This window comes from Buteo buteo, chromosome 7, assembly GCF_964188355.1.
Source record: "Buteo buteo chromosome 7, bButBut1.hap1.1, whole genome shotgun sequence".
Classification (NCBI taxonomy): Eukaryota; Metazoa; Chordata; class Aves; order Accipitriformes; family Accipitridae; genus Buteo; species Buteo buteo.
This window is the reverse complement of record NC_134177.1, coordinates 17885810-17913524: the sequence shown is the minus strand read 5'-3', so window position 1 is coordinate 17913524 and position 27715 is coordinate 17885810. Positions and strand designations below refer to the sequence as shown.

Genomic DNA, 27715 nt, shown 5'->3' with positions numbered 1-27715 from the left:
AATGATCAAAAAAGAGCTATGTTTAGCCTGCCCCACTTTATACATAATAAATAACTTGTTGGTGTATGATTTAATCTTAAAATATTTTATTAAGCACAGATAATAATGCAGAAATCCATGTAATAAAACAACTTTAGAGAAAAAGCTAAGTTAAAATGAGTTATTATAAATATTGCACTTAGAATTCTTATTTTACATACACAACTCCTTAAAAAATTGGACAGTTATAAATTAACAGCTTCCAAGTAATTGGAATTTGGTATGTTTGAGACCAGATGGTTGTGCGGCAAATCTTTGGCTTTAAGACTTCGGAGGATCTGTTCTTGTCTTGTACATGTAATGGATACCACTTTGTGCCAGGGTGTGCTTAGGTGGATGGGGGGGGGGAGAAAGGGTGAGCATGGTCTTAGTGTTGACAGTCAGTTGTATTTTCATGACTTATACTAAGTGAAAATTATTTTTCAAGAGAGATGATAGAATGCAGCTGCAGAGTTTAGTTTTAACATGTTTTATTTTTCAAGGCATTTAGGATCTTTGAGTTCTTAGTCTTAAAACTCATGACAAAGCTGTTGGGAAAGACTTTGCCTCTGCCGTCTTCTTCTACCTGGCCCATGATGATGTAGTTTAAACCTACAAAGGAGAGCATGAGATTACAAGACAGAAATCCGGGATATGATTTGGTAAGTATAGTTCTTTATCTGCGGTCTCTACTCATTTGCACTCTGTTACCAATGCCTTCAAAAGTTTTTTTCTTTCTACCTAAAGCATGTACTTCCTTACCCATCTTTGCCATGCTTTTTACACAATAAAGTACAGTTATGTAAAAATCAAGTAGATATATAGCTAAGTATCTACTACATAATTAAATATATAGGAGATACTTATTAAATGTAGACTGTCAAGTGAGTCCGAAACACATTAGAAGTGCAGTCTAAACACTGGACAACTTAACTACTAACACCCAAAGTGGAATGTGTCTCATTCATTTTGAATATTTTCTCATTTCCTCAGCTTGTAGGATAATGCACTTAAGTCTTTTCATTCCCTTTTCCTCCCCCAAAGACATAAACATTTTCTAGATATATAGAGAGGCATTCAGGCAAGCAAGGTGACTTAATGTGTGATGAGCCCTGGCTTTGGAGAAATGAGATGGATTTGCCTATTTTTATGGCTTAGAAGGGTTAGAGGTTTGTAAGACCTTAGGCTGGAAGGAGTGGTATTATAGGGGTATAAGCAGAAAAGTTTAGATGATATGTAATGGCTACTAAATAATTCATGGAGATTTAGGACAAGAAACAGAAGTGTGTGCTTTGGAGCTAGCGGTCTGCCTAAAAGGAGACAATGTGTTCCACCAAGGATATTATTATGTCTTCCAGACAGATGTCTGATTTCCAGAGAACTAAAGGTAAAAGCAAAAGCTTGTTTCTGACAAAGATTTTTCACTTTGGTACTACCCACTTTGAATTAATATGCTTAAATATCAGTAGTATCCTGAATGTTATCAGGGGTTTTTGATGCTTATTAAATTTTTTTCACTGCTTCCTGCTATGGTTCCATTTATGTTCTCCTGTTCTACCTGTTTACTCAGGAGGCAGAGGAAAACTGTTTTGTTTTTTACTTAGTTACTCCAGTGAAAAATAGTCTCAGTATTTCTTACAATGCCATACAGGTAGCCCTTGTTACATGTAACTGGAAATTATCTTGGCTGATCTCTGTATAATACTGTTTAAGATAGCTATAGAAATACTGTCTGTTTGCAGATACAGTGGGCTTAATACTACTAGTATTTCTACAGTAAAGATGTAAATATATACAGGAGAGAAGTAACAGGGAAAAATGTTGATTTTTGCCATTTGCTGTGATGTACTGCTCTTCTACATGTAGCATGCTGTTGTTTTTCCTTTCTAAATAACTGTATGAAAACTAGCTCCAAAATAGTTACACGTAAAAACAAAATCTAGCTAAGCTTCAATTGAGAGAACCAAATCAGATTTTACTTTTTATCATGTGGGTTAAAAAAAAAAAGTTTTCTAACTTCTTTGATCTAAATGAGCGTAATCCTTTTTAATTAAAACTGAAAAATGCAATATAAACCTGGATAACTAGTTATTTTTATCTTAAATTGATATAACATTAGTTGCTGATTATAGTAACAGTTACTGTAATTTTACTGATTTTTGTGGTTGTATTTCAAATAGCAGTTTTCAAAACTGTTGTCTTTTATAAACACACAAAGTGGTTACTTTTGTGTACTTACCTCTTCTGATGAGAGGACACTGCTTACATACAACAATAATCCTGGCACTCATACTCTTGCCAGCTTGTTGAATTGCTAAATTTCCCTCCTTATATACATTAATGATTGATACTGTCGCATGCAGACTGCCAGCCCGCATTATTGCTGTGATTACAGTTCCAGTTATTACTAGAAGAAAAGACATTTGATACATTTTTATTACTTTTTAGACATACATTTTGAGGCATTGTAAAAACTGAGTAAGTATATTAGTCCATAATAAGGAAACAAACAATACCAGAAACAGTTACTAAAAATGTGGGTGTCACCTGTAATAGATAACTCACTACTGATAAATTTTGGTGGCACCAAATACAAAACTGTTCCTAGAACATATCAGTCTCTTGCAAGCTCAGTTCTAGGTTTTGATAGTTTCAATTAAAAGTACAATTTGATACTACTTTTAATGACTAATTTTAAAACAGTGGAAAAGTTGATTTGAAAATGTTCTAGCCAAAACCTGAATTCCCAGCTCTCTGACACTTTCAAATGAGTAGCAGGGAATAGTTAATGCCTGAGGAGCTAGATTTTGATCTGTCTGAGGCCTGACGCTGACAGGAATTTGCCACTTTCAGTTAAATTTAGACTACAGATTAGATCATCATATCTCCCAAAGACCTCTCAGATACCATTTTTTTCCTAGGATGACTAGATTAATTTGTAGGCCATCTTTATTTATCAAAAGGGAATGCTAAATGGTATTAACAATTTTTTTTTCTCAGATCACCTTTTGTAAATAAGCTATGATATCCTAGGATCAACTAGATCTTCAGTTATCAAGTAGGTGCAGCCAGATTTATTTTACAAATCTGCATAATCCACATTTTGGGTTAGGCGTTTGTATATTTGTGCATTATCTTCCTTTAATCCAGAGCTTTTCATTAAATAGGAATGTTCAAGTTCAAGCAAAAAAGAACTGTGGATGTTAAAACGCTGGGTATTGCAGTTACATTTCTAGAAACAATAAAAATCAAATGCACGATGAAAGAGAAATAGCTATTTTCTAAATTCATAAAGTCAGCAAGTTAAATCATATTCTACAAACGGCACGCTTTCTGTTCTTACCTTAGGATACACTTGCATTCACAGTAGCATATAAAATATTCTTACTCTTACTCCTGCCATGGAAAAGACTGAAAAGTTTCAAGTATTTGACCAAAGGTGAGAGAGGAGAATGTGATTTACTACCCTGATGCTAAAGGAAAAAGAACAAGTTTTATATAGTGTCATTTACTGTGAACCACAAGAGCTGAGGTATGGTCAGTAAGAGGAGACCTTTGGGGTTTTCTTCCTACCTGCTTCTTTTGGTCTTGGGCCAGCCTATACTGGTTGCAAATTAAAACAGGCTGGTGGTCAAGAGTGGTAAGGGGTCATGCTGCAGTGGCTCCATTCTGCTTTAGGGTACAGCCACAGCCCTCAACTGTTTTTTCTAGCAAAATGATGCAAAGCTGCCCCCACGTTCCTGAAACAGCAGATTTCCTCAAATCGCATGGGATTAACTACAGAGTTAGATTAAAACAAACAAACAAAAGGGGAGGGGGGGAAGTTGTCCCATCAAATTTTTAGGCATGCTATAGGGGATTAAAAATGCTTCCAGGACTAATATGGGAAAATACTCTGAGACATAACTGAATAAATCAGCAGTGACAATGCCATCCAGATATACAGCGGACGTCATTTTTCCTGAGTGATTTGTGTCCTTGTACAGAAAGCAGTGCTTGTAAACTTCCATGCCTTCTAATTTCTTTTAAAAATATTTTGGAAGTCTATAAACTGAATTGTGGAATAGTCTGCAGGTACAGCATAAAACGTGTATTGGCTGGTTACAGACAAATGAGATGACACTACAGTAATTGAATCAATACTTTCCTGTAGGAGGTTGTCTTACATTGTCATTTGCTTTTCAGATTGAGAAAGTGTGTTTGTTTCAGACGTATGTGCAGTGCCTATTTCGCAATATCTCCAAGAATGTATTGAGTGAAACACCAATACTAATGTCAGATACACACATAAGATAGTGTAAAAATGTAGCCTATATATTAATGATAACTCAGAACTACATCTGGTAAAATTCCTATGAGTCTAAACACACGGTGCCAAGTGAATAATTAAAAATAAACAAACTTTGCTTGCTTACCGAAGTTGCTTGAACAATAATTGCTTTCGAGAGTCCCACTCCTCTTACACTTTTGCTGGCACAGGGCAACTGTAGGTTTCACAACTTTTTGAAGAGCAATAAGTAAATTGAAATTGAAATGAGGTATTTGATACAAATGCAAAGCAGTATGTTTAAAATAAGAAGAAAGATTAATAATCCTGATGTATGCAGTGATCTGGTATTGCAAAGGATGAACACCACAGTAACAATATTCCTTTTCTCTGCCATTACCTCCAGTCATCACCTTTTCAGATGTGTCTCAGCTACGTATCTGTTCTAGTGACCTCATAGAATGGGATGTTACAGAAAATTTACATTTGTTTGCAGTGTGATCTTAAGTATGTAACTTATTTAGTGTTGTTGGCTGTTGCCATACAGCCTTAGCAGTAGACTTAAAGTATCATAACATTATGTTACAGTAACACTTCAGAGGGAGGGGGTGGCCTTTTATCTGAAATTACTGTACTGTGATAGAAGAGATCAAAGTTCAAATTCCTGACTTTTTTTCTAAATTTTTCACATAGCTTCCTGACATGTAGTACTGTGTGTTTTCTACTGATGACATTTTGAAACACAACGTAATGTTTGAAGTATCTAATATTTGGGATTGACATTTCCTTTCTGAAGTTGAATGCTTTGTTTATAAACAAGTTAATTTTTTTCCTCCTTGGGTGAATATTAATAGTCTCTATTAATAGTTTACTCAGCTAACCCTTTCTATGTAATGTGTAGGGATGCAGTATTTTTAAGGCTTTTATGTCCTTTTCAAATTTGTTTGGAATTGGTCAATGATGTCATAATTATGGGAAACATAGAGCTGAGATGGACAGATGAAAAAAAAAACCAAACCCCCTACATAACCCTAATTTCCAAGAAAAACTAAATTAGTTATGATGAATATCTTTGCGTTTTTTTAATTTCTTTAGAGTGGAGAGTTTTGCAGAAGTTTTATTCAGCCTATACTTACTGAAAAAGAACTTCTGACTAATTTTCCAATCAGTAATTTATACTTGTACTTTTTTTTAATTGAATGAATTGATTCTTTTTATAATTTTCCAAGTTTCTGAGATTCAACTGAATGGTATTAAAATTACTTTGTCTTCAGTGTTACACCCATGACTGTTAGAAGATCTGCATACTCATTGTTTTGCCTTTCAAATCCAAAGTTTAAAAATTGGACCCCATATTTTTTGTTGATTTTGGGTTTGTTGTTCTTTTGTTTTTTTCTTCTCCAGTCTTCTCATGATTTGTATTCAGTGAGACTCTTTAGAAAGTTAAATGCCTTCCACAAGGAGAAGTGTTCTGAAGAGCAAGTTACTGTGTCTATGGAGGCATATCTATTCATATTCTACATGATGTAGCCTCAGCCCTGCAGTCAGATCTACACGGTGATGTGAGTGAAGCTCCCACTGCCATCACTTCTGTTGCTTTGATGTGTCTGCATAGTTCTTTCCTACCAGTGTGCCTTTCTAAAAATATTTTTAATTATATGCTGAGTTGCTTTTTATAAAGTGACTTCTGTGTAGAACACAATGTCGAAATAATACACTATATTCAGCTCCTAGAACTTTAAACTAAATGATAAGTTTTCAAATTATTATTTCAAATTACAGTTAGCACTTGGCAGAGTGCCATGCCACTTAATTAGTTTTCCTGTCTCACAGTGTCAGTTGCTAGGTCAGGCAAGTACCTTCTATCTCAATGCTACATGCAGCACAAGAAAAACTAAGAATTTAATGTTCCTTGAGTCTTTCAATTCAGTGTCTGTAGTAGGAAGATAAGAAATGTAGCAGGTAGATGAGTCACAGGTGCATGCCAGTATGGTAGCTGCCAAAAATTTATTGAGGTGCTCTGATTTTTCTAAATTTAAAATGGGGATTATGCATTACAAAATACTCTTGTTTGGTCCTCCCAGTGTTTTTTCTAGTGCTAACACTTTTGAGTTTTACTTTTGAGTTTAGTAAATTTTGGTTGGTGACTTACTTCGCTATGATTTGTCAGTAGAGGCTGCCTATTGCTTGTACAGACAATTAATGTATTTTAGCAAAATATGAATTGGAGAAGAACTGAATTAAAAGTTTAGTTGCCTACCATTTTGCATGTACCCATATTGACAGACAAATGCATGACTTGATCCAATGAAATAAGAAAATCTATTACTTAATCATATGTATTGGATTAATCTTCATTACTTTTATTAATGTATTGTACTGCATTTATTTATTTCTTCAAGTACTAATATTTTTATGTAAGATAGAGACTGAGGTAATTCTTGAAAGTGCCTACTAAAGTTAAGTATTTTATTAATGCCTGGAGTTCTGTGCAAGTTTGAACAGGTCTGATTTGCAAGATAATAAGCTAAGTCTATTTGAACTGGACACTTCTGAATGCAAATGATCAGAAATTTAACTAAACTGTAGAGGTTTGGTGTGCTTTGGTTTGTTTTTAAGATCAGAAATGCCTACACCATGCATAACTGATCAGACACTGAAAGGACTTCTTGTTTCTGTCTGCCTGACCAGTCCTTTTGAACACCTTTCCTCTGTTGTCCTCTCTCAGATTACTTTACATTGTTTTTATTTTCTAAAACTGATGTTGTCATAAAAATTGATTTGGAATTCATTAGTAAAGTACACCTCTTTTGCCTGTGCACACACAAACAGCTCACAGAGCAAAACTCAATGGCGAAACCCTGAACACAAATGCAGTGTGAGATACCTGACAGCCTGGATTAGTTGAGACCAAATGTTTGAACTAACAACTTCGTTAAGAAGTGCTTTATGGTGAAGAACAACTGAATTATTTACTACTAGAGTAGCAGTCACATCAGAATGATTTCCAGGTCACTGTGATTTCATTTTTATAATGTTTATTTTCATCTATTTTAAATACCTTTCATTATCAGTGTTTAAGCACCACAGTTTCTTGGCCTCCTGCTGACAGGCCATTGCTGTCCTGACTTTTGATGCATTTTAAGTACAAATCAGGTTATGTGTTGCAAAAACATCATAAATAATTTGGTTTTCTGCTATAACTGTATCTTAAATATCTCGCATTCAGATTATAGAAATTGTAAGAATTTATCCCTTCAGTATCTCAGTAATGAGGTAGTTTTGGCAATACCTTCAGAGAAATCCTCCTCTGATCTTTCATATATGCTGTCTAGTCTTAAATATAAAAGGAAACTTATTTTTAGTGTGACATATTTCTTTATAAGTTCCAATCCCTGTTTTTTTTTTAAATAAAAAGAATTCTAAGAGAATGTCATATTGACAGGATGTTGTCAGAATCTGAAGAGGGCTCAGGTGGCTTCCATACCAATTTTGCTTGACCTTAATAACTATATGAAGAAAAATATGGTCAGATTTGTACATATTAACTTGTTTAGAAGAAAGAGCTCCTTTAAATAAAACTATTTCCTGAAATATTTAGAACTACTTATACAAAATAACTTTGCTTATCCATTCTTCTATGGCATTTGCTAGCTAACTGTCAAAAATTGAGAAGAGACAGGAAAATTCTCTCAGCTGGAGCGAGTTACTGTTACACTGAACTCTAGCCTGGGTAGATTTCCTTTTAATAATGTTAAGTAGATTCTTCCTTGAATATATTAAGATACTCCTTTGAGTATATTAATTTTAATTCATTCCTTCAACATTTGAAATACTAACAAATCATAAAACTGTAATTTTTAATATACTTTCTATTACATTTTCCCATAACCTTCTCCTCATCCTGGAATAATTTGTTTTTCTAAGAAATAAAATAAAGCCAGTAAAACTTACTTGAGGTAGCAGGGACTGTTGTGGTAGTAGGCAGAACTGTAGTTGTGGGTAACTTTTTTGGCCTAAATTTATAATGGCCAATAAAACCATCAGCTGTTAAGCTTAAATCAGACAAAAACTGAATAAGCAACTCATTTCTCTCAGACAGAATAGGCCTGAAATAGAAAACAAAAATAAAAATCCATTGTTTTGAATGTCAAAGCCAAAAAGCATTGATAGCATTCTTCTTACAAAAAAAAAGAAAGAGCGCTTCACTTCAGTTATTGGTCTGAATGCAGTATCTGCCCCCAGACTAATACTGAAATACATGTTTCTTTGCTGGTGTATAGGACACTGGTGTTCTGAGTGTGAAACTCATTCTGATGAATCATCTAAACCTCTGATTCCTGAAGGTTATGTCAATATGAGTATCTTTAAATTCTTCTGTGTGACTTCATTGCAGACTTCGCTTCCATGGAATAGAAGGGGCTAGATTAATACAGTGGGAAAATATATTGAATAAATCCTCAGTATGTAGCAGAGGTAAGTAAATGTTTTGGGTTTTTTTAATTTGTTTTTGTTTAATGAAAAACATATTACACATTTGGAAGGCCTTAAGAAATGAATTCAGTGTTGGATTCTGTAATTTTTTGACAAAAACACTAAAAATAAAATGTTTTGGGTTATTATTTCTGTGGGGTCGGGTTTTGTCAATGATTGGATTTTTCATTACCAAGGCCTTGAAGAGCTAATGGAGTTATTTTCCTAGGATTTGAAATGTCATGAAGAAGCACTGTTCAGTGTATTAGTTTTCAGTTCATAAACCGCATAGTACCTTCTGCGACACTAACTGCCTCTGGATGTGGATGTAGTGCGATGAGACTTCATTCAAGACTGTTAGAGAAAATTGTACAGAATGCAAGTCTAGCCAAAGCAGTACTTCTCATTCTTTTGAGTTTTCCACAGTCCTTGTCTCAATATTAATCATTAGTAACACAGATTTTTCAAGCAAAAACACAGGTTTTGGAGAGAGGAAAAAAAAAAAATATAGGGTCAAAAGAATCTTGTTTGGGAGAGAGGAAAATAGAAAGTGGGCTTAAGATGTAGCTTTACTAAAATGACTGTTGTTTCTTCCCAGCAAGTCTGACAGAGTTCATGAGCAGGAGTTTTTCAAAACATTTAATCAGGCCTTTAAAGTAAAAACTTCTGAACATCTCCCAGTTCTTTGGCAGGTGTTTCAGAAGTCAGTTTACTCTGATGGCTGAGTCCAACATAACCAAAAGTAAGTGCCTGGTTATCTGGAATTCTGTAGGTTTACACATGCCGCTGTAGTTGCACAGATTACACTTTTCTTGCTGCAGTATGACACAGGCTGTGGATGTAGGAGGGCACTGATTATCAGCTGCCTGAGAGCTTTGTTCTGCTTCCTGAACACCAGGACTACAGCACCAAATCTGAAAAATCTGACCTAGTCTGTGTATCTTGTCTTTTTAAAAAAGGCTTTTTGTCTGAGAGGTGGGGGGGGTTGAGTAATTATTTCTCCTAATAAATTATGATTATTATGTATACCATTCATTTATGTTTCACAGTAATTGTATTTAGGAATCAGGTATGTAGTTACACTGTATGCTTGCTTGTCTGCAGTTGGATCTGAATTCATCTCTGCAACAACCAAATGAGTTCAAGGTATCCACTTTACTCATACTTCTGATGTATACTGTTTCTGTTACAGAATGCCATGTTACATTATCTGTGTCTGCTGGTTAATGAGTTCCACCTTGCATAATTACTGTGTCAGAAACGCAACTAATATTCTATAGAAGCCCTGCTTCACAATTCAGTTTACATACTGTGATTTTGGGTTCTTTTACAACACTGGTCTTGTCCTTACTGTTTTTCTGAACCCAGCAGATAAATTATGATGAGAATTCTGCAGAGCTACTGGAAAATCCCCAAGAGCCACACTTTCCCCCTTTCACTGGATATAGAACCTGCCTATATACAACTTTGCAAGGGAAAGTGACTGTGTTCAAGCTCTATATTGGATTTCTGGTTAGGAAGCAATGCTATCCTAAAATTGGCTTTCAGGACACTTCTAACATTCTGTAACAGGAAATCTCATCTCTAAGCTATGTGGCCTGGCTCTGAGCCCAGTATTCTGCCCTTATTTGCCTGCTGCACAAAGTCCATACTAAAATGTCTATATTTTGAAGCCCACTAGGGTCTGGCAGACCAATTTACAGCTTTGACATGCTGTGGAGATAAATGCCAAGCCACAGTTGAGAGGTGGTTTAGGAAGCTACACCTGGTTGCCTCTCAGGACTAACTGGCACTTCTTCCTTTTGCACTGCCCTGTCAGCCAAGACCAGATCCTGACAGTGCAAAACATACTTGCACAGCTGGGCTAGGTTTTAGCTGGAAAGAGGCGGTTAAGTCCCAGGGACTGGAGGCCACCAGCCTCATCCGTAAGGGGTATTGTTCACTGCTGCCTTTTGAGAACCAAGGGAAGGACAAGATCTTATGGAGTTCAGTTCTTACCTCTGTTGGAAAAGGTCTGAAATGTCACAACTTGCATATAGACTGAATCAAACTAGACTGCAATCATGCTTCTGGCTTAAACTCTGTTCAATTATGAAGCAAGTCCATTTGCTCCAGTGCTTTGGGTCTGACTTGTGCACAACAAAACACCCATGGCAGGAACTGAAGGTATTTGTACAGAACATCAGTAGTTAAGTGTTTCTTATATGAGATTCTGTTAGGTTTGGGTTGTTTGGGTTTTTTCCCAGTATCTTGAAGGTAAATACCTTACTGTTCTGCAGCAACAGTTGAGTTGTAAGGGATGGATCTGATAAGTCACAAGGAGGTTCTCATGCTATGCTCATCAATGGAATACCTGTCTACCTGGTGACAAAGTATTAAGTAACATAAGGTCTGTCATCTGCTGGTTGCTTTTTTTATTCTGCCTAAAGAAAAAGGAGTGTTTGCAATAGAATTCCTTTTGGGAGGGTGTTTTTACTTCAGATGATGGTGATTTGTTATCGAATATATACAGATGCTTACAACATTCAGGTCAAACATATCACCCATTTGGAGACCCATTCAGTCCACCTGCAGTCACTCCAAGTGCCACAGCACTGCAAGGCAACAATTCATCGTAGTTTCCAGGTAAAGCTCTAAGCTATAAAGTATGAAGTCACTTTGCTATGAATACGTGTGAGGCAAAAATGGAAAAATTCTGAATGTCATTTGGCAAAGAGGTGGAACTGAATGTCCAAGATTACTGACCTACCTCCTTGCTTTGAGGACTCAATACTAACTCTGCCTTGCAGAATCTCCCTCCATCTCAAAGCCTTTGGGTTGGAGACAATATGGAAAGATAGTTTACTTTTGTTAGTGAAGTTTTTTGTTAAAACAAGGAAGTGATTATGTGTATAACTACAGCTAGAATTTAGCCTCTTGCATCATTTTAGTGGCCTGAATGACCTAGCACTTAAAGAACAACTTCACCCATAAGACTTTCTGTTATCAGTATCTTTTTATAGAGAAGCTTTTTTAACTTTACTACAAGAAGGGGGCCTGAAAATAAATGTTCTTGTGTAGAAAGTTTCAAATTGAAAAAAAAAAAAAAAAAGGAAAAAAGAAATGTGTAACTCAAGACCAAAAGCCTAAGGTGGCTGAACGAAACTGAAGTTAATATATTTCAGGTGCAGCCCTACCCTTAATTAAATTCTTGCCAACCTTCTAATTTCCATGGGCCTAAGCTTACTCTATTTCTAGCACTGTCATGCTATTAATAGCATAGCTGCTGCATGGAGAAGAAAAATCTTTTAAAAGACTTTTTAAAACATCCTACAGAATGTCTGCCTCCCCTCTTGTCTCCTGAGGGTATACTACGTAACCTGAAAAAACTCAATCAAACAAAAACACAAAAAAACCTCACAGTAAATCTCAGTCTAGCAAGCTATGCTTAGAAAGACTGAGGCATGCACCTCCTCCCCCTGTACCACAATTAGTTGCCACTTCTAAGATGCAAGTCTAGTCACACACCTCCACGTATTCTTTTTTTTTTTATAGCTTGTATTTTTTTAAACAAAATGAATCCTCTTCATCTTCTAAAGCTACTCAGCTTTAAGAAGCATCATGGAAGAGTAAGAATGGGAAAGGAGAGCTAAAAATTACTAGCCTCACCCAAAAACCTACACTTTGGGGGGAAATAATTATGATCCACTATTGCTAGACCTGATTATATCATCGCACTGCCATTGGCTGGGTTGGGAGTAGTTTTTGGGGGTGGGAGGCTTGGAGGGATGGGTTGGTTTTTGGGGCATAGGTCAGTTGGGGGTTGGGGGGGTGTTGAGGGGGTTTGGGGGCAGAAATTTGATAGCAAAGCCTTCTGTGCTACCCAGCACGCTCAGGAAAGCAGTCTGTGCCATGAGAGAACGTGCCCTGGCAGAGATGGGAAGAGATGGTGAGCAGCGATGCAAGGAGCAGCCAGGGACCCAGCAGAGGGGCAGTGGCTGAGGGGGAAATGAGTGAGATAAAATGAGTAACAAGCCAAGGGGCTGGAGAGTTCAGCTGGATCCTTGTACTTCAGTATCTATAATCAAAACACACATACTAAGTGATGTTAGTATTCAGCTACCATTAATATTGGTATTATACCACTATCAATAGCATTAGCATTAATATTGGTGTTATTAGACAGTGCCCTAATGAGGCCCGAGGGACAGGGCAGAACACACGTTGGAGCCAGGGCTAGTCAGGGACGGAGAGAGAAAAAGGAAAACCTAGGGAGAGACAAGATAGTAAGCAACTCCTGGAATTTCAACTGAAGGTACAAAAAGTCATTATTTAATTTAAAAAAGAATAAAAGCCTTTCAGAAGCCTAGTACAGAGAACTGTTAGCAAAATGACACATAGTGGTTGTGAAATTCTTCATAATTTAAGAAAGTTACTTACGCTGGTGGACTGTCTCCGCAGTACTTCCCAATTCTTTTAGCATCATTGATTTCCCCACCATTAAACACTGCAACATAGTCATATCTGCAGTAGTTGTCTCTCTCCACATCAAACTTCTCGAACTTTAACTCTATTAGCTGCAGGGAAAGTGTAAATAACTCATTAAGGTTTTGATATGCAGAATTTTTTAGTGCTTCTTACAGTAAGTGACCTCTTCATATGAAGTACTAACTGATTTTTCTTTCCATAAAGGAAAAGTCCTTAATCCACTTAATTGTGCAGTAAAGTATTATAAATCCACGTGACTTCTCTCCAGTAAATAGTTCAACATATGACTCTAATCTTCTATAAAATATTCTGTTCTCAAATATATGCAAGTAACCTCTGATAAAGTTATTTTTTCTGAGTGAATGAAAACGAGATCGTAGGTGTTGGGTGTTGCTTTTAAAATAACTGTAACAAATCTAAACTACAGAAAAGGGGCTTTTAGTGTCATTGTATTGTTCAAGATACGCTAAAGAAAAAGTAAGGGCTAAGTTGGTAAGCACCATTTCACTGACTTCATTAAGAGCAGCGTTTGAATCGCTGTGGTTGCCAGTGCTGTGTTTACTTGATGCAGAAATAAAAAAGTCAGAAACAAAAATACTGATAGAAAGAAAATTAGTAAATAGTAAGACTAAAAGCAAGAGGAAGTAAGTAGTTAAAGGAATTGTGTTTCCATACACAATTTCCATAAATGTTGTGGCTTTACAAGTCATAAGTAAGAACTAGTATAACTCTGGTATTTCCAGTACTGATGCTATTATCTCCAATATGACCTGTATTTATGGACTTTTCTACTTAAGAAAGAAAAACAATGGACAAGAAAACAGAAATGGAATTCACTACTCTGAAACAAAGTCCTGTAATATGATTCTGTCAGCTGTGTGTAGCAAGGAAGGAAAATACAACAAAACGGCATGATTGAAACAGAGGTAATACATGCATTTAGGTTGCTCCTTTATATGAAGCACAACAGTATTTTAAAAAATTTAAATAAAGTAGCACAAATGAGGCTTGAATGACAACGCTGAATTGTGTTGATTTGTAGATATGCAGGATTTGTCTTTAAAGGTCTATCTCAAACAAGTATGATATTAAATCTTTTGAGACAGTACAAAGAAAAAGGAGTCATTTGTACACTGCATACACTTTGATTTACTGACATAATAAAAATGATCTTGTTCTACATTCATAGTAATGATAGCCTGTTATCACCTGATGTCTTAGTTTTGCCTGGATGTGCTTTTGCACTATTCAGATGTGTAAGGTATCATTTTGTTTCCCATAAAGTATGAGTAACCTAGGGGGACTTGGTTTCAGAGATGAGTAACAGGCTTGTTTCAAAAACCTTGTTGTTGTGATGAAAAAATGCACTTTAAATGGAAGTACCTATCTGAATAATAAGCTTGTGATCAAAAAAGATGGTATAGAGAGTAGTAATGCAACTGGGAGCAGAAATGCTAATTCTTCCATAGCATGCAAAACAGCAGGCCATAATATCTACTTTACTATTGTTCATAAGTTCACTTTGCACTAATAAAGAAGTATTTCATGATAGAATAGAAGCTCTTCACCATCATGAGAAGGTCCTCCATCTTCTGTAATAAATGAAGTAATCATTGGTTGATTTGTATTAGAAGCAAAAGAGTGCCTTGTTTTATTGCTCACATGCTTGTGAAACGGAGGTAGGGACAACGGCACCTAAACTTTGGCAAATGGAAGAGTGAACAGCTTTTCATGTGCACTTGAAGAGAGATGCTTATTCACTACTTCCTCAGAAATGGCTTTTGTCACTGTCAAAATTTTGCCTCATTTGCATGCAAACAACCACTACTGTGTTACATGAAAAATATATATTCAGAAACTTGTAGATTCATGGCACAGGATCTTCTGAAGGCACAGGATATAATGCCCTTATTTTTATGCTTATATAGCCTTTCTCAAATCTTCTCTACAAGATTAGAAGAAGTTTTTTATGCTTATCTAGAGCTATTTGGAAAGAACCAAAGTAATCTGCAGTTTACAGATAAGGTTTTAAAAATCACTGCCTATCTATAGGATTGTTAAATGACCTGTATCTAGCAAGCAAGGAATGTGGATTAAAGAGGAGTACAGGAAGGACTAAGCTGACATACTGCTTCAGTTCAAGGGAGAAAATATCTTGGTAAATGGAAAAGTATGAAAGATCTGAAGAATATATTTATCTGGGGCAGCTCTTTTTATTTGGAGGATTATGGTCATGAGCAGAAGATTAAGAGGAAAGTTGTCTTTACATGTAGAGGAATTAAAAAAGCTGGACGTGGTTAAGAAAAGCAACCTACCAGACATGCTTGGCGACCAAAACGTTCAATCATTGTAGACTTCCTGCCAAGGTACAGAGCAGATGGCTCAGCAACAACCAGAAACTGTGAAGCTAGGATTGAGATTAGCCCTACAGTGTAGGGAACACACTTGTGTTTGCCATGTGTGGCAAATGAGCCCTCTTGGTCTGCTGTCACATCTCTTCAGGTCTTAATGAAGTGGTAACATAGGCTCTGACAGCATCTGGCTAATTAAGCAAGCATGTTATGAGATGGAGCCTTCAAAATATGAAATAAATAGAACTTTATGAAATGTACGTTGAAAATCCCTATGCAGGACACGTCTGAATATATTCCCTGTACTGTAAGCAGAATAAAATAATTTCTGCTTTTAATAAATTCAATCAGCTCTGCCTGGGTGCCTCAATAGCAAACTGCAGCAACGGCGAAAATGCTACAAATGTTGTTAGACTTAAACCTAGCATTTGTCATCATCATATTTGGTCCTGAGATGCTCACCTCCCCTAATTTAATTTGCATGATGTTTTGTTAAATTAACAAAATCATCTTCAAAAAGATCTGTTCTAAAAGTCTCACCAGCCACAGATGCTTTAAAAAGTTTAATTTAGGGGAGCGTTATCAGTGCACAGAGGAGGACATACAATGTTGAGAAAGCGCAGGAGTCACCGGAGCGAGCCACGTAACACATGAGAGGAAGGCGGGTGTCGCTGGAGCGTAGGTGTGCCTGCACGTACCCAACTTGACGTTTCAGCCAGAGAGCAGTCTTACTGTTTCAGTGTAACGCAGGCAGCCTGTGGTGCGAGCAGGCTGCGGATGAGGTGTTAGTCCTTGCAGGTAATGGAAGCGGGGCCGCGATGGCAGCGCCTTACCTGGTTCTTCGGGGCAACGATGTGCCAGGAGCAGGTGACTCCCGCCGGGTAGTCTCGCTCCGGCCAGTTGGGCGTTTGGAAGGACCCCGACGGCTTCTCCAGTCGTCCCCCACAGTACTGATCCCCTGCAAGTACAGCGTACCGTGCTGACCAGAGCGCTACAGGGGTGCGGGTAACCCGTGTAATGGGCTTGTTTTACTGCAGGGCCCTCGGTGAGGGAGACGCAGCCGGTCCCAGCCGGTTCCGACTGCCTCTGCCACGGCCCCACCACAGGACGTGACTGAGCCCTGCGGCTCAGCTGGTGGCACCTCTGGGAAAACTTATTTAATAAAGGGCAGGAAATGCCAGACGTAAACAAAGAGGGGGGGTAAAAAAAAGAGTGAGAGATACTCCTGCAAACACTAGGGTCAGAGGAGGAGGAGCTGCAGGTGCTGGAGCAGCCATCCCCTCAGCCCGCGGGGGAGTTGTGCCGGGGCCGGTGGGCATTCCCAAAGGAACTGCAGCCCGTGGAGAGCCCATGACGGAGAGAGTTTTTCCCTCCATATCTCCTCCTCCCAGTCCCAAATTACAAAGCTACATCGGGTATGTAATCCTTATTTATAATATGATTACGAACCTTCTTTATTAAATTAAATCTTACCATGTTACAGTTGTTTAATGTATCTTTCAAGAAGTTATCAATATGGGGATATAACTGGAAGGACTAATAAATTACTCATCACCTGCACTGCATCTGCCCAACAACTTCTCCAGTCCGGTATCATGCTGATAGCAAAAGCCTTGAAGAAGAGTCACTCAGCAGGGTGATACCACCTCCCTGTAACCTCCCAGCCTCTCGCAGTTCATGGTCTTTCCAAGCACAAGGCAATGCCTTTATATTTAATAAGACCTAACACGTTTTTCTTTCATATGTTTTTCTATTTGTTTTTAAACCAATGTAGAAATTCACAATCCACAATGTCCTCTGGCACAGCACTCCACCACTTAACAGCTCACTGAGAAAAATCATGCTCTCCTTTCCTTTGCAGCCACTTGCTGATCTGGTTTTTGTATTAGAAGAGACAGTGACTGTGGTCCCTATTCACTTTCTCCATACTGGTCAGGAATTTAGAGCCCCCTCCTACACTCCCCTTGACCTCTTCTTTTCCAGCATGAAGACGTTCATGCTGTGCAGCTTCTCTTTGTGTAGAAGATGTTCCTTAACTCTATCATAGCTGTTGTCTCTGATTGCTTCTGATAGTTTTATCATATCCTGTTCTGAGATAGGAACATCAGAATGGCACACAGTATTCAAGATGTAGATGCATTGTGGATTTATAGTGGCGTAATTTGTTGTTGTTGTTGTTTGGTCTTTATTCCCTTTTCAAAAAATTGTTAAGTTTCTGTTTCTTTTTTTGATACCTATTGAGCACTGGATTGATGCTTAAGTATTGTTTTCATAAATTATCTATTTCAAACGTACGATCTCATTCCTAAGCAGTAATAGTCAATTTGGAGCCCGTTGTACTGTACATAAAGTTAGGATGTTTTCCCCTTATTTGCAACATTTATCTATATTGAATTTCATCTGCCATTTTATTGACTAGCCATTACTGTATTGCTACTACGTGCAGTTCTTCCACAACTCTTAAAATAGTTAGCCCTCCTCTTTACTACTTTGATTAACTATGATGGCCAAAGAGTTATACTTAGCTACTTGCTAAGCAAGATAATTAACGAATACATTGAAAAGCACAATCCCTAATATCTCTGGCATCACATCTTTTTAAGCATTAATATGGCTCTCCATAGGGTTGTACAGTTGTATTTATCTTCGACACATACATAATTGTTAATTACCTCTTTCATGTGGTTCTGCTGCAGAAAATTTTGCAATGAATCCGCTTCCAGCAGTATTTGCATCTGAAGTCATCTGCACCAACATTTTATTGCTGTTGGATACAAGGGCACCTGGTTTCACAGTACCGCAGAACCTGCCGATGCGTTGTCCATTGGCATGGCCGTTGTATATATCCACAAAATCATATCGGCACAAGTTGTCACTTTCTAGGTCTAAATATCTGAAAGAAAGAACCACCACTTTTCCTTCTGGGACCTGCAGAGAGAAAGGGAGGGAAGGAGGGAGAGATGTGTCTTGAAGTGTGACTGACACTACATACCTATCTGATCACACCATTTGCATGAGTATTTTCATACCCTTTACTTCTCACCAGGTAAGCTCTTTTTGTCTACTATGCTCCAGGCAGAGTGGTTTTTAAAATCATATTGGATCAATCATAAAAACAAAGCTCTGGCCACCTCTTGTTGCCATTATCTTCTTCCTGATCCACAGTATTGTCTAGCCAGGGTCATGTCGTTTATTATATACCATCACCAAGCAGTTCAGCTTGGCATATTTCTCTTATTTTCTGCTGAAAGGATGCGATCAGCCATGCAGCTCCCTGTCACCAAGTAAGGTGAGGAGGATGAGATTAATATGGTTTAAAAAAAAAAAAAAAAAAAAGGAACAAGCAATTTACAATTTTGAGCAAATGAAATGGTCTCTCTTATCTTGCTGATTTGTGTCATAAAGTTTTATAGTTTGAAGAATTTTTTTATTTACTGACACACAACTTAGATTTATAAATAAAATGGGAAAATTTATGGTTAATGCTGTACAACCCTAATATTTAGTTATTTATAATATTAATATGGGTACATTTAGCTTGAAGGCTGCAGTGAAAGAATTATATTTGGAAAGAATATGTAAAACTATAAACAGAGAGTTCAAAAGAACCATTAGTGGGTGTCCTCAATACAGAAAAGTGTTTTGATTTCTGAAACATCTGAGGAAAGATAAGACAGGGCAAATCTTCTTACACATCTGCATCTGTAGACATTGCGAAAGAGGCAAGAGTACCGAGAAGGATGTAAATTAAGAGAGCATAATAGTTTACAAGGAGGAGAACATTTCCTGGGATAGAGCTGCAAGCTTTTAGGAGAATAAGCAGCATACTGAGAAGTGAAAACTATTCTAACAAAGCACTCAATGCTATGTAACAGGACAGGAAGAAGGGAAACAGTATTTTAAAGTATAGCGGGACCCTAGACAGGCAGAGTATAATTATCTGCATTCAGTTCATAGCCCAGTAGAATGGTTACCTATTAAAATAATTGCAGCTGTTCTATTTTACTGAGACATTGCTATTATTTTCTGCTTTAAATACATCACACACACTTAATATATCTGCATTAAGTCCATATTTAAGAGTTCAAGAATTTTTTCCTTCCTTAAGAGTGACTCATTTTAAAACACCAGTTTGAGAGAGACTACAACTAAACTGTTCCTATATGAAATTGTCAAACAGTGTTTTGATGTTGTGAGTTTCAACAGTTAAAAATGCCTTGTTCAGGTATAGATAGAAATGCTATAGATGGAAGTGACTACTTAACCCACAGAAGATACGAATACAGGCAGTAGCTGTAGATGTAGTGAAAAATGTGCTGTAGATATGTTAAGATTACTCGTTCATGTGGCTGCTTTTATGTCCAGTGCCGATACTGATTCTGCAGCAGGAGAGACTTTTGCATGAGCTGTTTTCAACTGCCCAGGGCCCACGTACACACTGGCTGACCAGCCCCACTGCAGTTCCAGTTGTTTGTTTCAGAGTATTTTCCTTTAAGTACAAAGTTATCTCAAAAATGCATTCAGTTCCCCTGGGCTGACGTACATCACTACTACTACTACTACATCAAACCCACAAAACTCATCTAATCTTACCCAGAAATTCCAAAGCACGATGACTATGTTTTAGAAAACTTTAAAACCAGATGTTAGGTTTAAAACTCATACTACTGAAGTGAGCAAGCCCTATAACTGGTATCAGAAAATAACCCGCATGTATATGTAGTCAGCATAAGGCCAGTACAGACACATGGTCATATTGTAAGATATTCTGTGAAAGCAATATGACTCCTTGAATCACTGCTCTCATAACTAAATCTCTTGCTATTGCAGTCACTTGTCTTCTAATCTGAATCACTAAGAAGCATTAAGACATGGTCATTTTAACAGAAAAAGGGCTAAAAGGAATTTAGTATTCCTGTCAGAAGACCTGAATGTTATTTATGGTTATACTACAAACTCTATGTGACCAGACAAATCAGTCAAAAAATGCTGGCTGTAAAGTTAGCCAGATAAAGTCAGATTTAGGCAGTTAAAGCAGCCTTTTTTTCCAGAAATACATATGTAAAATAACATACGCTCTTTGGGGGTGGAACACTCATTATTCTTAGATTTGTGCAACAGGATCCAAATGAGGTGACCTTTAAAGGTTATCATGTTTTAGAACACAGTGAGCTGTTATGCCTACAGTTAAGATTGTCCAACATTTTCCGCTACAATGTCTTGCAGCTTTGCTACAACTTACCCATCTTTAAGAAGTTTCCCCTTTTCCTTCCACTGTTTCTGAAAGTTGAGTAGAAGTTGCTCTACCATATTAGATTAAATAGATTTGTCAGTGCTTTTGAGATTTTTCCCTACTTTCTCAGCTTGGAATTGCTTCTTTGAAGACACCTACTTCCTCCCAGAGTTTGAAGAAGGAAGCTGAAATGTGAGAGGTGGCTGGTTCTGAGGTAAGAAAAGGGGGTTTTGCTGTCCTTGTAAGAAGTGCATTCAGATTTAGCCAAGTGGTTATCCCTCAGTAATGCTGATGGGTGCTCACTGACAGCTTTGTTCCACAAGCATATTGAACCAGCGCTGCTCTGCTCACACCAGCCTTAAGGTGCTCAGTCTTACCCCCAGGTATTCCGCTCTCTCGTGCTGCCCCAAGTGGGGCATGGGGATCCAGGACATGGGACTGACCTGCACTCAAGAGGGAGAGGACTCTGGCAAAGCAGCCAAACTCTGAACTGCCAGCCAACCATTCACTCAAGTCTTGGGTTCTCTGTTGCATGGTATAAGTAATTCTGGGCAGTGTTGTATGCTTCCTTCTTGCTCCACCACTGACCATGTTATACTGTACTACATTACATTATCTAATTATATTTTGTTACAGTTTTTAATTTCTCTAGCTTCTGTTAGTTCAGTCTACTTGATCTTGGCCAAGACTGTTCCCCATAGATGTACTGAGTTTCTAAATTTTGTTTCATTTTTGTTTGTAAGAAAATGTGTAGGAAAAACTCAGCCACATGGTCACAAATGTTTAACAGGGAGCCTACTCCAGATTTTAGTTGTCAGAAAATCCTTGCTCACATTTAGCTGAATTTGGGGAGGTAAGTCATTTACGGAAATGTGTGAACTGGGGCCCTTAATCACAGTCACTACGTACTGCCATTACTTTATAAAATAATGTTATTGCTTATTAAAATAGTATTTGTCATTATTCACAAAAATAACAAATTTGTTCCAGCATGTTCAATCAATTAAAAGTTTGTGATCTGAGCAGATGACATTCAAGAGTGCAGAGGATGGTGGTTCCACATTCTGGCAGCAGCCGCTCCAGTTTGCAGCTACTCCCAAGGAATCCCACCCTAAACACAGGCATCTTTGCAAAACAATACTTTTCTTTCATTTCTACCATTTCCCTTTTTTAAATGTTGAAAAATAATGTGCTAAAATCTGCTAATGTTTATCCTAGAACATCTAAAATATTGCTCCATAAGAAACACAGGGGAGAAAGCAAAGGCCAGCATGACTCAGTATTGTTTACTTTGAGCCACATCCGAGCCTGATGCAGTAAGATGATGGGATACCTCAGAGGAATAATTGGAAGGAATTGCAGCAGGTTTTTTATTTAAAAAAAAAAATAAAAAAAAAAAAAAAAAAAGAGGGAAGAGTCGAAGGAAGAATATGTGATGCTTCCCCTGCAGGGTGTGCCTTATTTTTCTGTTTTATCCATCCAGCTGGTATCTTTCAATGACAGAGGCACTTCAGCTTCTGTCTCTCCTTGTCACACTGAGGATGACTGACCCATACTTGCCCTCTGCTTCCCTTCTTACTTTTAACTCTATGAACTTCTTTAGGATCATAAATTAGGACGCTAAACTCATGTGAGGGATGGCTTACTCCTATTGAAAGCTAAAGGAAAATAGCACTCCCTGAATTTTTAGGGGGAGGTTTTCTAGAGCGTAATTCTCTAAAATCATCCATGTATATTATTAACTTCTTCAAAAGGGTGTGATTACTTTATATATACAACCCACCACAAAATAAGGTCTCTGGATTTTTTTTGGTTATCATTCATTGCAGGTATTTCATATAATGTTAATCAAAGTTCACTTATATTTGAAGTAGTTAAGCTATTTTTCTGTTGTTGTTCTGACTGAACACAAAGCCCTCTTCATCATTGTGCCGCTCTCAGTTTCTGGGGAGGATTCCCAAACTGTGACACTTTTCAAAACTACTTGGTTTAATTTATTTGCTTCGAAAATAATCTTTTGGTGGGGAAAAACCCTTCAATGCCAACTTACTGAGAAAATTTTTTGCCTTATTTTTAAACTTATATTGTATATGGGTTTAATATATTTTGGTATATGTTTAATACCAAAATGCTGATTTTATGTTTTGCCATAGCAGTCCTATGTAGACTTGAAAAATACATCAGCTACCTGCAAGCCAAACACATTATTTCTCTCTGCTGAGAATAAATGTGAAAGTTATTTGGAGTTACATCCTGGGAAGAACCACAGTTCCTGCCTAGTTGCTTGTTCCCTAGCTCCATTCTCTCCAGCCACAAAGGAACAATTTTTTAAAAAAATTCGTATTAGCTTGCTCTCCCTGACAAAGGCACTAGATCCTGTTCAGCTATTTATTTTCTGGCAATACAACCATGCGTAAAGATCTGTTCTGTACTGGAAGGGCAGTTTCACAATGATATGGGAAAATGAATGCTTAAAACATAGAGAAAATGTTTTAAAATATTTCACTCCCCCAGGGCAGATTCCTAACTCCTCTGATAAGGAAATTTTTCAAACCTTGCTTATTGTCAGCAAACCTGCTGGAACACAGCTCCTGAACCTATAAAAATATAACCTTACATAACTCTGACAGTCTTCAGTATTATTGTTGCACATAAAGTTGTTAGAGTTTTATGGGAACTACACAGTCTGCCAGAAAAACACAGGACAGCAGTCCAGATTCTTGGACTACGTGACACATTTATGTGAGGTGATGGCCAAGAAGGATTACAGAGTATTAAAAGTAAATGTATATGACATATTTTAGATAAAGCTATATACATTACTATAGGAAAGGAAATAGCTGTACAAATGACTTCTTAGCAAAGCCAGCTAAAAGCTGCTGGGTAGTCTGCCAAGGTTGTAATATAATGACAAGCATGGGCTGAACACTTCTTAGAGCTCTTAGAATAGAGAAGCTGTTTTCTTTAGCCAGCTGAAAAAGTCCCAGTCTCTTGAAATAACAGAACCATAACTGAGTTAGAGAGACTCTTCTAGCTTTAGCAAACCAGTTGGAAGGATTTCAGCTGATACCTGAATGCTACATTGCTTTATCTGTATTACCCATAACATTTTCTAAACCTATTTTCTTCTAAAGAATGAATTAGCTGTCACTCTGCCTCTCTGTGGATTTCTTCTATAGATTATGAGATCCTGTAGTTGAGGAAACAACAGCTTCATGCTTATTGTGACCCAGATGCAAACTGAATCAATGTCTCCTCCAGTCTTGCAGACTTGTCAGATCCTGCATTAGGCAGAGTGTTTTCAGGAAGGTGTTCACAGCCCTTGGCTAAAACGGACAGGCAAAAAGTCTTAGTCACCTTCTAAGACCAGATGCTAAATGAGGAAGTTTAACAGTAACTACAGCACATTTCTTCATGGCAGTGTAACTGGCTTCCTTACTTGGGCGCTATTGCAAGCTATTCTGAGCCTCAGCAGTATCTGGTGAAAGGACTTTGTTGTTTAAATTCAGGCTAACCAGACCCTTGAGTGTACCACTTTCCCTCAGTTTGGTAAATCATCCTCTTTTTAAAGAGGGTGCAGTCTTAGCCTTGCAAGTTTTGTAGTCCTTGCCTTCCCTACATCCTTCCTGTGCATCCAAAAGACAGGGTGTTCTACACAGTTGATGGGGAAATAAAAATCAGCTTATCTTAGTGAACAACGCTGTCTAATAGGGGTTAAATGAGGTGGGGGCACAAGAAAGCCTGGACTGCTACAGTTGTGCAGCCCTTCTCTGGCTTTGGGTGAGCTACAGAGAACAGGTATGCAGCAGTTGAAGAGCAGGAGTAAATGGCAGCACAGCAGGAAAGTGGGAGTCAGGATGATCCAGGACAATCAGGAAATGCCAGAAGCCATTGAGTTCCTCCCATGGTCAGTAAAGCCCAAGTGCAGACACAGCTCTGCTACAGCTTTGTGGTAATGCTTGTCAAAATGTCCAGGCTAACCTGGATGCTCACATCTTGTTGGCAACAGCCACGTTAAGTCTGCAATGAAACCACTTGGTATGGACTTTTTAAATACAATCAATTGTTCTCTTGTCCCTCTACCCCCAATATATGATGAAGGGCAGATCCATGGGATGCTTCAGTAAATGCTTCTTCAGTGCTGCCTGCATTTGTAACCCAGATTTTTTGATGGTAAAAACTTTTTGCTGTTGTAATCAAAATTATTATTCCCCTCCAGATTCAATTTTGAACTTCTGAAGATCTAATACTGAGTTATATTGGTAAACTAACTTTGGAGGTTTTTCCCTTTTATTTAAGGCATGTGTGTATGATTCCAAATGCAATTTGCGTTTGCTCTTCAGATTGTAAGGTGGGCCATGCTAATTGCTGTAATCTCAGCTCCTTGACAGCAGGAAGCAAGTTTATTTATGAGGATACGCTGTATTTCACATCATACTTATGATAAAGTCAGTCACAGACTGAAGGTAACCTCTAATGTGGCCTTAATAATAATGCAACATAAAGGTGCGGAAAGCAACTGTTGCAGCTTCACTGGTATCCTTCAGATAAAATTATTAAAATTACATAATTTGTTTGGTACGAGAGTCATTTTAACTCAACACTGTAAACAGATCAATGTCTCCTGCTTTGCATCAGCATCTCTATAGTCGCAGGACACAATTATCCTCTGACATCCTATTCTACTGCCAACACCTAGCCTGTAACACAGTCTTTGAACTGAAGTTGTGTTTAGCGATCCCATCAATGCACAGACTAATTTATTTTTTTATGCTTTCTTATACTTCTTTCTTTCTGCAAAGCCCATATTCTGGGCCTGAATGTCAGAAGAGTTCTTAGTGAACTGTGCGTAAAAAATGGAGAGGAAATTTGGTGGGCAATTTTGGAGGGCTTAATTTGTGCAGATGTGAGGAAAAGTAATCATTCATTCAAATCCCCTTCTCTGAGTCTGTGAATAAGGACACATCCAGCAGTGCAGTGTTTAGTCCTAGTTGTTTAATGGCATTTGCTGTCCATGAATACGATGTCTCTGCCCTACAGTCTCATTTCAGCATCAAAATATCAATCATACCACGTGCTTTCGCATGGTCATTTGTCAATGTAACACCACTTTCCTATTGCTTTGTCAGCTTGCTGTATGACATACCCCAGACATCCTGGCTGGCAGAACACTGTTATTAGCACACTACAGGCAAACCTGCCTGAATTTTTTGGTTTTGTTTGAAACTTTTTCTATGTCTTCTTGCCAACGAATTTTGCTTCTCATTATCTATACCTCAAAGCTCTACTTTAATTCATGTGATCTAACTAACTATCGCCTTCTGCAGTGACTGGAAAGGTAGATGTTTGCTTTCAAGTGGGTTAGTTTAAAACAATTAGAGGTGTACCTATGGAAGTCAATGAAAATTTGACATTAGGCAAGATCAGTTCTATTTCAGCCACTATTATCATATTACAGCAACCCTAAAAAGCTCCAGATAGTTGAGCTGCTCTGAGTTACTGAGTTCATTATTGCACACATGGTATCCAATATAAAACACTGGCATTAACAACATATAGCTCTTCATTGTCTTCAGCACTGATTTTGTGATATTAAAAATTCTTACTGTGATTTTCCAAGTACATTTGCTGTTTGGAGGGTAGACTCCAGGAAATCCTTCACTCCCAATAAACCCTGACTCTCCAGATACAACTCCTCCACATGTAAATGTAGGCCTGAGAATAATAGGAAAAATAGTGCTTAATTTTTAAATAGATTTCATTTATTCTTTGTGTAGTAGTAAAGCGGCATGGACTGTCTTAAAAACACAGCTTAAACACTTAAAAACATTGCTAACTTTAAACATATGTTTCATTACTTACATAATTTCACTATGGGCATAGAATGTGCAATTTAACACGCTGACTTTAGGTGTAGAGAAAATTAACTACTTGGACCATAATTCTGGGTTTACACAGACTGTTATCCTTCCCTCCTTTTTTAATTCGTAAGATGGAAGGTGTGGTGGTGTGATACAGCATTGCAAACTGCTATTATAATAAAAAAGATATTAGAAAGTCATTAGTAATGACTTTTTATAGTCTATAGAATAGTAGTTAAAATAGCACAGCAATAAAACCAGCTTTTAATTCCTTTCTTTTCCGCCCTGACATGCTCTGAATTCAGGTATTTTAATCGAGCAAGCCGCCTCGCAAGTTCTCCCTCCCCCAGGACCCTCACCCACCACGCGTGCCAGTCCTGCCCCCCCTAGCCTGGCGACGCATCAACCCTCCGTCCCGGTTTTGCCGGTGCGAGGACGTTCGGGGCGAACGAGGTCGGGTCTCGGCCGCGCTGCGCGGACACGCGGGGAGTCCCGGAACTCCCCTGCGCGGAGCCACGGCGTTCCCGCTGCGGACACGAGGGTGAGCGAGCGCCCTGCCGAGCTTTGGGTAGCGGCACGCCGGGTCTGTCACAGCCTTACGTCGCGCCGTCTTACACGGGACGCTGCACGGGGCTGCTCTCGCAGTTGGCCCGTCCCCCTGGAAAAAAGCCCCTCTCCGCGCCCTCCCTTGAAGCGGTAGCGGGCAACGGAACCCCCGCGGGTGGTGCCCGGGGGCAGCGGAGGCGCCCGCGCACCCCACGGACGCGCGGTGGGCACCGCTCCGGCGGGGCGGGGCGGGGCGGGGCGGGGGCGCGCGCAGCCGGGCGCGGGGAGACGCGCGGTACCTGTGCGGCGGGGCTGCGGGGCGCGCCGCCGCCAGCAGCAGCGGCGGTAGCAGCAGCAGCAGCAGCGGCAGCGGCGGCCGCGGGGCGGCGGGCGGCATCTCCGGGCGGCAGCGGCGGCGGCTGGGGCAGGGCTGGGGCCGTGGAGCCGCTCCTCCGGCTGCCGCCTGCTCCTCCCGTGTGCGCCGGGGCCGGGGGAGGAG

At 38.6% G+C, this 27715-nt stretch overlaps 1 protein-coding gene across 1 annotated transcript; it reads right to left on the bottom strand.

The window, feature by feature from the left end:
* Nucleotides 1-255: 255 nt before the first annotated feature.
* On the bottom strand, nucleotides 256-27715 carry PCOLCE2 (procollagen C-endopeptidase enhancer 2). The gene is made up of 9 exons (XM_075031738.1): nucleotides 27516-27715; nucleotides 26416-26524; nucleotides 18249-18504; nucleotides 16410-16534; nucleotides 13178-13314; nucleotides 8240-8394; nucleotides 4434-4517; nucleotides 2258-2425; nucleotides 256-630 (listed from the first exon to the last, which is right to left on the bottom strand). The coding sequence occupies exons 1-9, from the start codon at nucleotides 27611-27613 to the stop codon at nucleotides 500-502; spliced, it is 1263 nt and encodes a 420-aa protein (XP_074887839.1). The 5' UTR covers nucleotides 27614-27715; the 3' UTR covers nucleotides 256-499.